The following is a 14,455-nucleotide window of genomic DNA, read 5'->3' as shown; positions in this document are numbered from 1 at the left end:
ATTATTACTTTTTCCAGCCAGTGACCTCTTGTGACCTTTTTTTTTTTTTTTAACTTGAACTTTATTTTTTTAATTTTCTTTTTTATTTTCTTTTATTTTTATTTTATTTTTTATTTTTCAAAATTTACATCCAAATTAGTTAGCATCTAGTGCAACAATGATTTCAGGAGTAGATTCCTTAGTGCCCCTTACCCATTTAGCCCATCCCACCTCCCACAACCCTTCTAGCAACCCTCAGTTTGTTCTCCATATTTATGAGTCTTCTGTTTTGTACCCCTCCCTGTTTTTATATTATTTTTGTTTCCCTTCCCTTATGTTCATCTGTTTTGTCTCTTAAAGTCCTCATATGAGTGAAGTCATATGATTTTTGTCTTTCTCTAATTTCACTTAGCATAATACCCTCCAGTTCCATCCACGTAGTTGCAAATGGCAAGATTTCATTCTTTTTGATTGCCGAGTAATACTCCATGGTATATATATACCACATCTTTATCCATTCATCCATCAATGGACATTTGGGCTCTTTCCATACTTTGGCTATTGTTGATAGTGCTATAAACATGGGGATGCATGTGTCCCTTTGAAACAGCACACCTGTATCCCTTGGATAAATGCCTAGTAGTGCAATTGTTGGGTCATAGGGTAGTTCTATTTTTAGTTTTTGAGGAACCTCTATACTGTTTTCCAGAGTGGCTGCACAAGTTTGCATTCCCAAGTGACCTCTTATTTTTAATGGGGATTTTGCTACCTCATTACAGGTTGTAAGGGTCAGATGAAATAACTTCTTCAGACATACTTTGGGCAATCATAAAATGGCAGTCTCATCCATGAAGGAGGAGAATCCAGGTAAGATGGTAACAGGGTAAGGGGCACCTGGGTGGCTCAGTCAGTTAAGCGTCTGACTTTGGCTCAGGTCATGATCTCACAGCTCGTGAGTTCGAGCCCCACATCGGGCTCTGTGCTGACAGCTCAGATCCTGAGCCTGCTTCCGATTCTGTGTCCCCCTCTCTCTCTGCCCCTCCCTTGCTCATACTCTGTCTCTCAAAAAATGAACTAAGAAAAAAATTTTTTTAAAAGATGGTAACAGGGTAAGAACTCAATTGTCCAGAGGGTCCTAGAAGAAGGATGTGTGATGAAAAATAGGTTGTGCAGGGCTCTAAACAGTAACATGGTGAGACCCCCCCCCCCCCCCCCCCCCCCCCCCGCCTGCTCAAAGCCACTTGGGAAGAGAAACAGGACCACAGGTCCTGGGCCTCAGCATCTGTGGCTCAGGGCCCTGGCTGACTGAAGAATTTGCTGTTCACCTTTCAGGTCCTTTGTCACGGGCACAGGGAGGGCCTGTGGAAAAAGAAGTAGACTAGTGGCCAGTTTTAGTTCTAGCCCCGCGGACGTAGACGTACCTTCAAGATATCTCATGTCTAATCCCTTTGCCTCACCCAATCCCCAAAATTGGGTTGTTTGCCCATGTAGTAAACGCCAGCAGTAGACAGCGCTCAGGGTTTGGGCTGTCATGGTGCAATTCTACATCATCTGTCGCTATCCGTCTCGTCTCCTCCAGAGAGACTGATATCCCTGAGGGAATACACTACATCTTTTTTTTTTTTTTAAACGTTTATTTATTTTTGAGACAGCACGAACGGGGGAGGGTGAGAGAGAGGGAGACACAGAATCTGAAACAGGCTCCAGGCTCTGAGCTGTCAGCACAGAGCCCGACGCAGGGCTCAAACTCCTGGACCGCGAGATCATGACCTGAGCTGAAGTCGGCCGCTTGACCGACTCAGCCACCCAGGCGCCCCGGGAATATACTACATCTTAGACATTACTTCTTGAATTCCTTAAGACTCAGCAGAAAACCGTATACACAGTAGGTATCCAGAAAATTCGTGCTGAAATGCATTTAAAAAAATAAATGCTTCTTTTGGTTTATTGTTACTAAGGAAGTATGGGAAGCTCAGGAGGTGGCCAGTTAGGTGACTTTCTTCTAGGAAGGTGGTGGGGCTCATACTGGAAGAGCACAGTGGAATCCAGAACATATCTGACACTTGGTCAATTTCCCAAAGGTCCGTGTCTGACAGATTTAAAGATAAGCGAAGGCCCTGGGAGTCTTCCGAAGGTGCAAGTTCTGGTTTTATTTCAACTGGTTGCTAGCATATAATAGAAGATAGATTTCTTTAAAACTCTAAACCAGCCACCAACCCCAACCCATCACTGATGATTCAATTGTTCAGGAAACAGGGGAGCTGCAGGCTCAACTGTGTAACACCAACGTCTTGTGCCAGGTGCACTCTACAGTCAGTCCTCAGGTAAGGCCCTCTTTCCACACGAACACAGCTCTTGTCTCCAGAGGCTTGCTTTCTTTCCCACGCCTTGCCTGGGCTGGGGCTTTCTCTACCCCAAAGGCAGAGATCAAAATTACAGATTTCTTCCTGGATATTTTGACCTGGCCCTTTGAGTCATATCCTTGGAGACAGCTAAACTCAGACTCAGACTAATGCTTCCCATAAGCGTGAATCTGGGAAGAAAGGCTGGTCCTAACAAAGGTCAGAACCCCCTGTGTCCACCAGCGATCCTGAGAGTGCTCTGGCAGACTGAAATGGAAGCAAAGAGGGGGCTTGAATGTGGATACCTGATGTCACGTCTTGGCTAAAACTTCTGGTTGTGTGCCTTTATGAGGGTCATTTGCCCTCCCTAAGCCCCAGCTCCTTCACCCTCAATCATCTACCACCTTATCAGAGCTCTGTCGGAGCTCTGAATTGCTGCGCAGGGACGCGGTGGCCTGAGGTAGGGGAGGAGGACAAAGAAACGGAATGAGAGTAGGATCAAAGAAAAGAGGTGCAAAAAGGAGAGAAGAAAGCAGAAGGGTGGAGAGATGGGGCCAACACAGCAAGGGGCTGGGTGTCCCTTCCAGGTTAGGGTCAGGGCTTAGGCGAGAACCTTGGCGGTTGGATCCCCTAAACCACACAGACGACAGAGCTGGTCATAGACTGAACCTGTAGCCAGTCACTGGGAAAGGAAATCAAGATCCAGACTAATTATTGTGAAGCTACCCTTTATATGATTTTGATTCACAGGATCACTTGTAAAGCCTCAATCTCCTCTCTGGACAGGAGATAGGCTGTTGAAGGGCCCCCAGCCTGGCCCTGGAGGTCTTTACACTTCCTTAAGCGACAGAAAACTTGAACCAAGTGGTGTGGTCATACTCCTCACCAGGCCTCAGCAGCACAGGAGGGAAGTGGGGCTGTGAAGGGAAAAACAATACAGGTTACACCTTGCCGGCTTGGGTCGTGCCCTCAACCATTCAGGATGGCTTCTGGACTGGTCTCTAGGCCAGCTCTGAGAACCAGTTGCCAATGTAACTGGTTTGCAGTGAGATAATTTGAGCCAGAATGAAAATCAACTACATTGCTGAGCACATGGTGCTGTAGCAGGACCTTGCTGTGTGGATTCACATTCTGGGGCAAGACTGCAAGACAGTCTTTTGAGCTGGTGCTTTGAAGAGCACTTTTCTAGGCAGTGGCTAGAAAAAGAAGCTACCAGTAAGCAAATAGGAAGAGAAGACAGGGCCATCTTAAAAGCGTGGTCGCAGAAGATAAGATTGAGAAGAGCAACGTTAAACTGAGTAAAGGCTTCGAAGGCAAAAAATAGAGGAGATTAAAAAAAAGTAAATGCTATGTTAGGAACTTGGCTCTGGGTTTCCTGTGTTTATCACGACTTGGAGAAGAGAACACATGTGGACTTTTGAGTCAGACAGACCTGACTTGAGGGTTGTGACCTGTGTCATACAGTGTGACCTTGGACACAACACCACTGAGAGGCTGGCCTGTAGCTTTACCTGATTGACTGCATCAGGCCAGCTCTGGGTCTCCAGGCAGAAGCCGGAGTGCTTGGGATAGACTGCTCCACTCTTGCCCTTCAGCGTGCCATCCAGGAAGTTGCCCGTGTAAAACTGGACCCCGGGCTGGGTGGTGTACACTTCCAGAACCCGCCCGCTTCCAGCATGATGGACCCTGGGGACAAAGCAAATCATAGAGGTACAAGGGCGGAAAAACTGGCAGGGACAGGTAGGAGCTGGGAAGCAGCCTCGAGACAGTAATCAGACCCAGTGACAGCAGGGACAAGATACATGGAGACAAAGATGGGAAGAGCATGATGGGAAATTCTCGCAGTCTCATGGGTGAGGCATGAGCAGGTGGTCCTAAGTAAGGATCCTCCAGTAGCAACTTCTCACTGTGATCTTGGCTTCTCTGAGGAAGGTTCACCCTGGCCAGACACGTGTGTGTGTGTGTGTGTGCGCGCGCGCATGCGGGGGGCGGCCAGGCCGCAGAGACACAGTTGTCAGATTCCGGAGGAGCTGAGATTCTTTCTCAGGAAGAGCTGATGCTCTCTGCTTGGCCTGGCAAAGCCACCAGCTGTGTCTTTTAAAAGAGAAGAGACGCTTGTCTAAATTAAACTGTCACCCTTCCCTGGGGCTAGAGCAGGCTGGGCTTTTTAGTCAGATCTCCCCCCGAGAACAGAGGTGCTGTCAGTTTCTGCTGGATTCACGGTTTCCTTTTTTAAAAAAACGAGGTAAAACATCCCAACAACGTAGTCAATCAAGAGGTTCTGGGAAGAGGAGGGCCAGGACTTGAATAATGGAGAGTAGGCAAGAGAGTGTCCTCCAGACTAGAGAGAGAAATGGGCCAGAGGAGAAGAGTGGACTCCATCTGGAAGAACACAGGGACTGGGGCTCTAAGAGAGAGAAGGCTTTTGAAGTTTCCATTAGAGTAGGAATCATATTCTCTGCCTTATTTAAAATCCATTTATTCTACAGACGTGCATTTGCTATTGCCACGCGTGGGGTGAGGTGCTCGGGCAGAGCTGGGGATGCACAGAGGTAGCAGGAGGAGCTGGGAGGTTAGCGGGGAGGAGAGAGTGCACACAAATGCCTCGCAGGCCAGGCTGCTGGTGGTGGGCGCCCTGGGAGAGGTGCAGCCTCTGACTTTCCATGCATCACAAATGGGGCTCCGGAAGGTCAAGGAAAGCAGAGCTGACTTCAGAGGAATTAGGGCTTCTAACAAAAGAGTGGGCCTGAAAGAACAGGCTCTGATGGGGAGAGAGGGAGCAAAGAGAGACAGGATGCCAGGTGGGAGCACAGGGTGGGCGGGGGAAGAGACAAGGCAGTGGTGGGGGAGGGGGGAGAGACGTTCGGTGGCGCTGCTCCGCGGAACAGGAGCTTTGAAAAGACGGGGATGTGGTTATATGGTCCCTGCAGCTATGGTCCCTGCAGCGTAGTAAATGCTATCAAGGTGGCCAGAGGAAAAACTCCTCACCTAGGAGGTGAGATCTCTTCCTCCCTACACAGGCAGTCAGGGAAAAGCACCTACCGTGCACAAAAGTGCTTGTCTTTAGATCCCTTCAGACAGAAATTGTGGTCAAAGCCGTGGATACGGAACTCCTGCAGGTGTTTTCCAAGCTCCACCGGCTTCCTCAGGTCAAAGGCAGTTCCTTGTACTGGAGCAACTTCTCCTGGAGGGAAGGGGCAGGTAGAAGGGCAGGGGGCTGGAGTACTCTGGCCAGGCTTTCTTGAAAGAGGACAGGGACTCGGTTTCAGGGCCTCACACCATGATCCAGTTGTTTCTGCATTTACTTAATTTTTTTTTTTTTTTTTTTTTACTTGCACAGTTGACACACAATATTGCGTTAGTTTCAGGTGTACAATGTAGCGATTGAACCCCTCAATACATTATACTGTGCTCCCCGTGAGTCTAGCTATCATCTGTCACCATACAGAGCTGTTACAATACCACTGGCTCGATTCCTTAGGCTGTACCTTTTATTCCCGTGACTTATTCATTCCTTCCGTAGCTGGAAGCCCAATTTCCTTTCTTTAAAGGTTTTCTTTTGTCCTAGAGCTGTATCATGTATTTTAAAGGTGAATACAAATGCTCAGTTAGTTAACATAACTCTTTTTTTAGGGGTAGAATTACTTTTTCCTTTCATGTGGTCAGATGGGGAGGTTTTACGAACTTGGTTTCTACACTAGTTTCAGGGGAGAGAGGTAGCATGCAAAGTGGGTCTGAAATCCTAGGATGCTAAGAAAAATCAAGAACTTGTACCTTACCTTAAAAAGATTTAAACAAGTGAAAAGAGAACCAACTTTTAGCCACTCAAAGCATTTAGTTCTGCTTTCGTGTATTGCCAAATACTAAAAGAAACATTAATCTCCTATCTTTGGGTGAAAGTGGGCATCCTTTTTTTTTTTAATGTTTCTTTATTTTGACACACAGAGGGTGTGGGGGAAGGGCAAAGAGAGGGGGGAGAGAGAGAGAGAGAGAGAGAGAGAGAGAGAGAGAGAGAGAACCCCAAGCAAGCTCCACACTGTCAATGCAGAGCCTGACAAGGGGCTCTATCTCACTGTGGATCTCACTGTGAGATCATGACCTGAGCCAAAATCAAGAGTTGGCTGCTTAACCGACTGAACCACCCAGTTGCCCCAAGGGCATCCTCTTCTTAAATTCAGAGCTGCTGTTCGGAAACATAGTCTTCCTGGTACATGAGGACTGGAGTCTGTAAGTTCACACAGCTGTGAGGATGCCTGGGGTCCAAAACACCCAAAGGGAACACAGAGGCCTGGCCAATGCCATTCTAGCATCTGGTGTCCATTGTTCAACCAAGGGAGTTTGGTTGAACAAAAGAATCCTCTCACCAGTCAGTGTTAGGAAAAATTAAGTAGCATTCTTTTTTAAATTTTTTTCATGTTTATTTTTTTGAGAGAGAGCACAAGCAGGGCAGGGGCAGAGAAAGAGGGAGACACAGAATCCGAAGCAGACTCCAGGCTCTGAGCTGTCAGCACAGAACCCGATGTGGGGCTCGAACCCACGAACCTCAAGATCACAGCCTGAGCCGAAATCGGACACTCAACTGACGGAGCCACCCAGGTACCCCAAGTAGCATTCTTTTTGAAGACATCCTTGAAAACCATCTCTTTCCTTTGCCTTGATTCTGCTTACATGAAAAAGAACTTTTGAATGGGGAATATTTGTACATGTAACCAATTTTAAAGGTAATGAAGTTAAAAGGTACAAAATACTATACAATGAAAAAAATCTCTTATCTTTGTTCCCTGAAGATCCAGTTTCCTCCAACAGAAGCAACCACCATTACTTGTTCCTCTTGCACCCTTCCGGAGAGAATACAAGGATATCCAAGCATGTAAGCACACACCCATGCACACACACAGCAATATAGCCTGTTTCCACCTTAATCTTTCCACTCAATTTGTCTTCAAGGTTGTTACTAAATTTATTCCTACGTACTTCATTAGACAATTCTATGTGCCAATTCCTATTTCTATTTTTCCTATGATAATCTACTTACTATTTGTTTTCTGGTGTCATAATTGCAAATTTATATTTTTCTAGAAACTTATGCATCCCATCTATATTACTTCCATTTATTGGTAGAGTCGAGGAAGACAGTAACTTATGATTCTTTCAATTTCATCTCTCTGTGGTTAGTTGCTTATGCTCATTTCTTTTCTTTCCTTTTTTTTAATTTTTTTAACATTTATTTAATTTTGAGAGACAGAGACAGAGCACGAGTGGAGGAGGGGCAGAGAGAGAGGGAGACACAGAATCCGAAGCAGGCTCCAGGCTCTGAGCTGTCGGCACAGAGCCTGATGCGGGGCTCGAACTCACAAGCTATGAGATCATGACCTGAGCCGAAGTCAGATGCTTAACTGACTGAGCCACCCAGGCACCCTGCTTATGCTCATTTCTAACTTTGTGCATTGAATAGGTAGGCTGATGCTTTATCTATTTTTGTGGGTTTTTCCCCCTTCCAATGAAGGAGCTCTTGGATTTATGTATTAGTACTACATTTTTCCTCCTCTTTTCAAAATTAGAATTTCTGCTTTTATTTGCATTAATTTTCATTTTGTTCTCTTGGGTTTATTTTGTTACTCTTTTTTTAATGTTTTATTTATTTATTTTTTTTAATTTAATGTTTATTTATTTTTCAGAGAGAAAGAGACAGCACAAGCAGGGGAAGGGAAGGGAGAGAGGGAGACACAGAATCCGAAGCAGGCTTCAGGCTCTGAGGTGTCAGCACAGAGCCTGACGCGAGGCTTGAACCCACGAATTGTGAGATCATGACCTGAGTCAAAGTCAGAAGCTCAACCGACTGAGCCACCCAGACACTCCTAATATTTTATTTATTTTTGAGAGAGAGAGAGAGAGAGAGAGAGAGAGAGAAGGGGAGGGGCAGAAAAAGGGAGACACAGAATCTGAAGCAGGCTCCAGGCTCTGAGCTGTCAGCACACAGCCTGACACAGGGTTTGAACCCACGAACCATGAGATCATGATCTGAGTTGAAGTTGGACACCTCACTAACTGAGCCACCCAGGTGACCCTGTTTTGTTATTCTTTTTCAAATATCTTGCATTAGATGCCTAATTCATTTATTTTCACATTTTTTGGGTTAGTCAAAGTATTTAGTGCTTCAATGTTCTTCTGAGCAATAGGCTTGATATCCCATGTAGGAGTTTCCGTTATATATAATGATAACACCATATTCCCATTTATTATATATTCTAATATGTATTAAGTAAATATTTCCATTATACTTAATTATGATATATTATTTACTTATTTTCTAGTTATTGCTAGTTTTAGGGTTTGAGTTCCCTTTTGATCCAAGAATTATTAAGAGTTAAAGCATTTCTAGGTCAAGCATTGGCTGTATTACTCGTATTTTGTGAAATTACCTGAGGTTTTCTTTACGGTCTCAGATATGGTGAATTTTTATTGTGAATTTCATCCTTTTTTTTTTTTTAAGTTTATTTATTTATTTTGAGAGAGAGTGAGAGTCAGAGCAGGGGAGGGGCAGAGAGAGAGAGAATATCCCAAGCAGGCTCTGTGCTGTCAGCGCACAGCCTGATGTGGAGTTCAAGGTGCAGTTCATGCGAGGTCATGACCTGAGCCGAAATCAAGAGTCGGAGCCACCCAGGCACCTTGTGAATTCTGTCCTTTATCATTACAAAGTGTCTTGCTTTCTGTCCTGAGATCAGCCTTTACTGATGTTAAGACTGAGACCCCCTGCTTTCATTTGGCTTTTACTTGCTTGGTTTGCTTTTGAAATCTCATGTTTTCAACCTTTCTGTACGGCTTGGTTAATACACAGCCTTCCCTTGGGGTTTCCTTTGGGGTTCAATCTGAGAGACTATTGTTTAATAGAGGCGTTTTATGGCATTACTATGACATATACGTGTTCTAAGTATTCTTAGTCTGTCATTACATTTTATGGTATGCTTTTTGTGTTCATGAATTCTAGTTGTTTACTTTTTGAAATCTTTTTACTATATGGTGTGTATATGTGTGTCTCTCTGATAAGTGAGACAGTTTGTAATTTTGTTTTAGTGGTAACATCTTTATAGAAGAAACTTCAATATAATATACGTAACCCTCTGTTTCTTAGAATTTGCTAAGCTTCTTCCTGTCTCTCTCCTCTTTGCTACCTGACTTGGGTTTCTGCATCTTTCAACTAAGAATCCAAGTAAAGTCACTTTGTTTCCCAGTAGATGGTGCTAGAGACACAATAAAAAGAGCATGCTTAAACCCTGATCAGTTTTGGGAGAATGAATAGTTGTTTTTTTGGGTCCCTCAGGCCATAAGGCCGAATCCTGGATGGTAGTGACCTACCTGTGTGCTACTGTCTTGTGAAGTTTGGGTGACCAACCGCCTCTCACACCGATTTTTTTTTTTAATTTTTAATTTTTTTTATGTTTATTTTTGAGAAAGAGAGAGAAAGAGGGCCAGCAGGGGAGGGGCAGAGAGAGGACACACAGAATCTGAAACAGGCTCTAGGCTCTGAGCTGTCAGCACAGAGCCCAACATGGGGCTTGAACCTATGAACTGTGAGACCATGACCTGAGCCAAAGTCGGAGGCCCAACAACTGAGCCATACAAGTGCCCCTCACACTGATTTTTAAAAAGGCAAAATGTTTCCTTATGAAAAATTTAGTCCAGGAAAAAGCAGCAGCTGTTTTCATGGGCTCAAGAAGACTGTAGTCTTACCAACTCATACTCTGAGTATTAATTTCTGTTATGCTTTCTTCCCTAACTTTATATGGTATTCACAATATTTAGTTCCTTAAAGCCATACTTGACTCAAAATCTGACCCTTATGACAGTCCCAATGTAATATTGCACAAGTCAGTCAAGATTACTTATTTCTCTTGACTTTGAGGTAAAAATAAAGTCATGGAATGTTCATGAAGGAGGGTTCTAGGGTCTATTTCAGGTCTGTTTACCTGATACTGAGCAATCTACAAATCAATGTTAGCTTTTCTCTCTGTAAAATGAAGCTATTATTTGCTGCCTATACATGACATGGAAATACTCAACAAATGAAATACTTGAATGGTTTCAGGACAATGGCATAAATAAACAGGCCAAATTTAGGGATGCATCTATAACACAAAGGAGAGCCTAGAGAGGGGGTAAGACTTCGAGAATGGCAGAGAAGCCCTGACTTAAAACTGAGAAACTTCTAAATGAGATTTTTACTAAATGAGAAGAAACAAAGAGAAAAGGTTCCAATCTCTTTCCAGCCTCACGCCCTGACCTGTGGACCTCATGTATCAGACACATGTATCAGGCACTGATCAGGCACATGGAAAACTTTGGAATTTGTCCCCCAGATTCACGCCTTCTTTGGGACCTTTCTCACAGCTTCAATGTCCTCTGTGTCCCTGCTTCCCCCACATCCTGGCAAAGTTGTTTAAGAATACTTACTCTCCAATGTCACTTCCTCTGAAGGACTGTAGCCTCCACAGCTAGAACTAATCTCCTTTTCTCTTTTCTTTTCTTTTCTTTTCTTTTCTTTTCTTTTCTTTTCTTCCCCCTTACCCCCCTGATCTCCTTTTCTTTGTTCTTATCACATTTTGAACATACTTTCTTCAAAACGTTTGTTGTTTTTTTTTTATTTTTTTTTAATGTTTATTTATTTTTGAGACAGAGAGAGACAGAGCATGAATGGGGGAGGGGCAGAGAGAGAGGGAGACACAGAATCGGAAGCAGGCTCCAGGCTCTGAGCCATCAGCCCAGAGCCTGACGCGGGGCTCGAACTCACGAACCGTGAGATCGTGACCTGAGCTGAAGTCGGACGCTCAACCGACTGAGCCACCCAGGTGCCCCAAACATTTGTTGTTTTAAGACATAACCATAGGATTATATCAAGCTCCAAGAGGGTATGAATTGCGTCCTTTTTATCTTTGTACCTTTTGAGCATGAAGCGAGCCTTCACTTGATTGAAAGTTGGATGGATGAATGAAGTAGAGGCAGAAAAAACAGGGCCAACTGTGAATGTCATAGCATCCTGTGACAAAGTCAGAAAGATCTAGAAAGGGCCTTAGGAATTACCTCATCCAGTCCCCTCGCTTTGCAGATGAGAAGACTGGGACCCAGACGGCTGAAGGGACTTGCCCAAGGTGACACATCTCCATAGTGTCAAAGTCTCCAGGCCTCTCACCCCAGAGTGACTTGGTGACAGCCTTTTCCACCCCCAAGCCCTCAAGTGTTCGTGAGTTCTCAAAGAATTTGGAAAATCAATGTGCTGTTATTCTAATTTTGGTCTATCTGCATATGTGACTTTGTGCTTTGGTGCTAAGAATAGAAGACATCAAAATAGCGCTCTCAGCAACGCTGAGTGTACAGAAAATTGAAGCGGAAATGGAAAGGGTGCCCTCAGAGAGGATGTCACATCACCAGACTTTGGTTTTGAAGCCACCAGAAAGCAGAGAGAAGCTGTTTTTTTGAAGAGAATTTCTTCAGCTACTGAAGGTTGGCTGAGTGTGCATTAAGGCCTGAGCAGCAATGCCACATGCCTGGCAGATGATGGGCTCTGACCCAAAGATATGAGGTTACAGCTCTGGGGCAGACGAGCAGCCTGAGGTAGGTAGCATTTCTGCTTCCCCATTTCAAGGAAAGCCTGACTGCAGGCACCAGTGCAGACCCACCCGGGGTTACTGTCATGAATTTAGAGTGAGATCAGTCCCTGTAGGGTGGCAGCTATGGAGGGTGTGGTGGGGGGCAATGATCAGGGTTGGAAAAAAAACACACAAAAAACCAACCAACCAAACAAAAAATACTCAGGGTTGGGTTTGTTAGGAGAACAGACAGAAGAGGGAGACGGTGAGGGTGTGGAGGGCATATGCAAAGAGGTGATTCCAATGACAGACTTCTGATTTAAGTGGGTGGGGAAAGAGCTCATGAGCAGCTTAGGGGCAGTGAAAGGGTGGTAGGATCAAGGGGGTGCAGGTTCGTGTGGCATCAAAGAATTGTTGGGGCTGAAATAGACACCTTAGACAGGGACTATAGACGGCTACAATAAGAGGTGGTGATAAAGTCAAGGGTGTGACCCAATGACCACGGAAGTGAGTAACTGAGAAGGTTGGTGGACAAGATCATTGGAACAGAGGATGTCAAGAAGCTGAGAGATCAGAATATCAACAGCTTGGATAATGAAATAATTAGGGACTATGACAAGAGTGTGTTGGAGTGACAGTGAGCCAGGAATGAGGTGATGTCTGTAGATGACCTCAACAGATGTGTCACTCTGGCAACCACAGCTGCCCCATCCTTGCAAGAAGACGATGTAGACCTCATAATTGGAAACAGGACTCTCTAACATTGCAGATTTCCGTCACAGGTTGTTAAATCTTCCTCTCCCTATTGGCATTCCTGATAGAATTATAATTACCTGCCTTCTGGCAGCAAAGGAAAAACACACTGCCTTCATGAACTCCATCTGCCTTGATTCACATCTCTTATCTCACATAAGGGGTTTTTATACATATTCTATTATATAGACTTTGGCCTTTTCCCCATGACTGCTTGTGGCAGGTTGCCCTTTTCAAAGATGGCCACACCAGTATGTATCCCATTCCACAGGCTCTACTTATAATGTGATGCTGACATTCCATCACTGAGAGATGGAGTCTTTGTTCCCTCCCTTAAATTGGGAAGGACCTTTGTAACTGCTGCAACGAATAGGATGTGGCACAAGTGATACGATGGGATTTCAGGGCTCAGGTAATAAATACAAAGTGGTTTTGGCCTGGCCCTTGCTCTCTCAGGATATTTGCCCTTGGAAGTCAACTGCCATGTTATAAGGAAGCTCAAGTCACATTGAAAGGCCATCTGTGGGGTGTTCTGGCTGATAGCCCCAGCTAGGCCCCAAGGCAGGAGCCAGTATCAGCTGTCAGACATGTGAGTGAATGAGCCCCAGACATCACATCTAGAGACAAGATATGGCCTGTCTAAATTCCTGACCACGGACACAATGAAAGAATATATATGAAGTGTAGAGTAATTTATTTATTTATTTATTTTATTTTTTTTTTAAATTTAACGTTTATTTATTTTTGAGACAGAGAGAGACAGAGCATGAACGGGGGAGGGGCAGAGAGAGAGGGAGACACAGAATCGGAAGCAGGCTCCAGGCTCTGAGCCATCAGCCCAGAGCCCGACGCGGGGCTCGAACTCACGGACCGCGAGATCGTGACCTGAGCTGAAGTCGGACGCCCAACCGACTGAGCCACCCAGGCGCCCCTAGAGTAATTTATTATATAGCAATAGACTGGTATACTGCCTTAGGATGTTTTCACCTCTTGGCACTTAACTAGTCTTGACAGAAGGTTAATGAAGCCCCCCCCCCCACCCCCGTGCTTTTATTACATAGTCATAAGTGACTTTAATTGGTTCTTCCTTAAGAACACTAGTCCATGTGGGGGCACCTGGATGGCTCAGTTGGTTAAACGTCTGACTCTTGATTTCAGCTCAGGGCATGATCTCACGGTTCGTGGTTTTGAGCCCACATCTGCTATCAGCACAGAGCCTGCTTGGGATCCTCTCTCTGTCTCTCTCTCTGCTCCTCCCCTGCTCATGCTCTCTCTCTCTTTCTCTGTCAAAATAAATAAATAAACATTAAAAAAAAAAAACACTAATCCTTGCAATTGCTTTTGAGTGGGGAAAAAACAAATACAAAGTTGTTAGTTCACGCATTTTTGAGCATCTTTTATGTACCAGGCATGAACTTGATCTCAGGGAGCCTAGAATCTGGTGAAGGAGACAGATAAAAAAATTAATACGGACAGGAGAGTATGACAAATGTGATGAGACTGGCATCCAATGGCCGCTGGCAGGGCAGGGAAAAGCAGTCCCCGGTGCAGCCATGGGGGGTCTGGAAAAGTTTTCCAAAGGTGGTGACAGGAGCCTAATCTTGAAGGATTAAGTTGGGACTGGCCCACTGGACAAGGTGCAGGGCAGAACAAGCATGGGAATGAAGTCCTCTCACCTGTGAAGTTGAGATCTAAAGTGTAGGCACAAGATGCATTTATATTACACATATCCCGTAGGCTCCCAGCTCTGACTTAAGAAACAGAGTGTAGAAGGTGAATTAGTCCTTTGAACTCCCG

At 44.8% G+C, this 14,455-nt stretch overlaps 1 protein-coding gene and 1 long non-coding RNA gene across 3 annotated transcripts in view; one reads left to right on the top strand and one right to left on the bottom strand.

Annotated features, from left to right (window-relative positions):
* Nucleotides 1-2,109: 2,109 nt before the first annotated feature.
* GALM (galactose mutarotase) overlaps nucleotides 2,110-14,455 on the bottom strand; it is a 115,194-nt gene continuing 102,848 nt past the window's right edge. For both annotated transcript variants that reach the window (XM_081795211.1, XM_078444784.2), the window contains exons 5-7: nucleotides 5,364-5,505; nucleotides 3,833-4,007; nucleotides 2,110-3,238 (exon numbers count right to left, since the gene is read on the bottom strand). In XM_081795211.1, the coding sequence (XP_081651337.1) occupies nucleotides 3,161-3,238; nucleotides 3,833-4,007; nucleotides 5,364-5,505 (395 nt within the window). In that variant the 3' untranslated portion in view covers nucleotides 2,110-3,160. The remainder of the gene's footprint in view (nucleotides 3,239-3,832; nucleotides 4,008-5,363; nucleotides 5,506-14,455) is intronic.
* On the top strand, nucleotides 6,317-13,902 carry LOC145715357 (uncharacterized). Its single transcript, XR_014137401.1, has 3 exons — nucleotides 6,317-6,917; nucleotides 7,109-7,191; nucleotides 11,425-13,902. It is a non-coding gene; the product is annotated as an uncharacterized LOC145715357 (long non-coding RNA).

This window comes from Panthera onca, chromosome A3 (genome assembly GCF_046562875.1).
Source record: "Panthera onca isolate mPanOnc1 chromosome A3, mPanOnc1 haplotype 2, whole genome shotgun sequence".
NCBI lineage: Eukaryota > Metazoa > Chordata > Mammalia > Carnivora > Felidae > Panthera > Panthera onca.
Note: the sequence above shows the minus strand (reverse complement) of the source record. Positions and strands in the feature narration are given on the sequence as shown.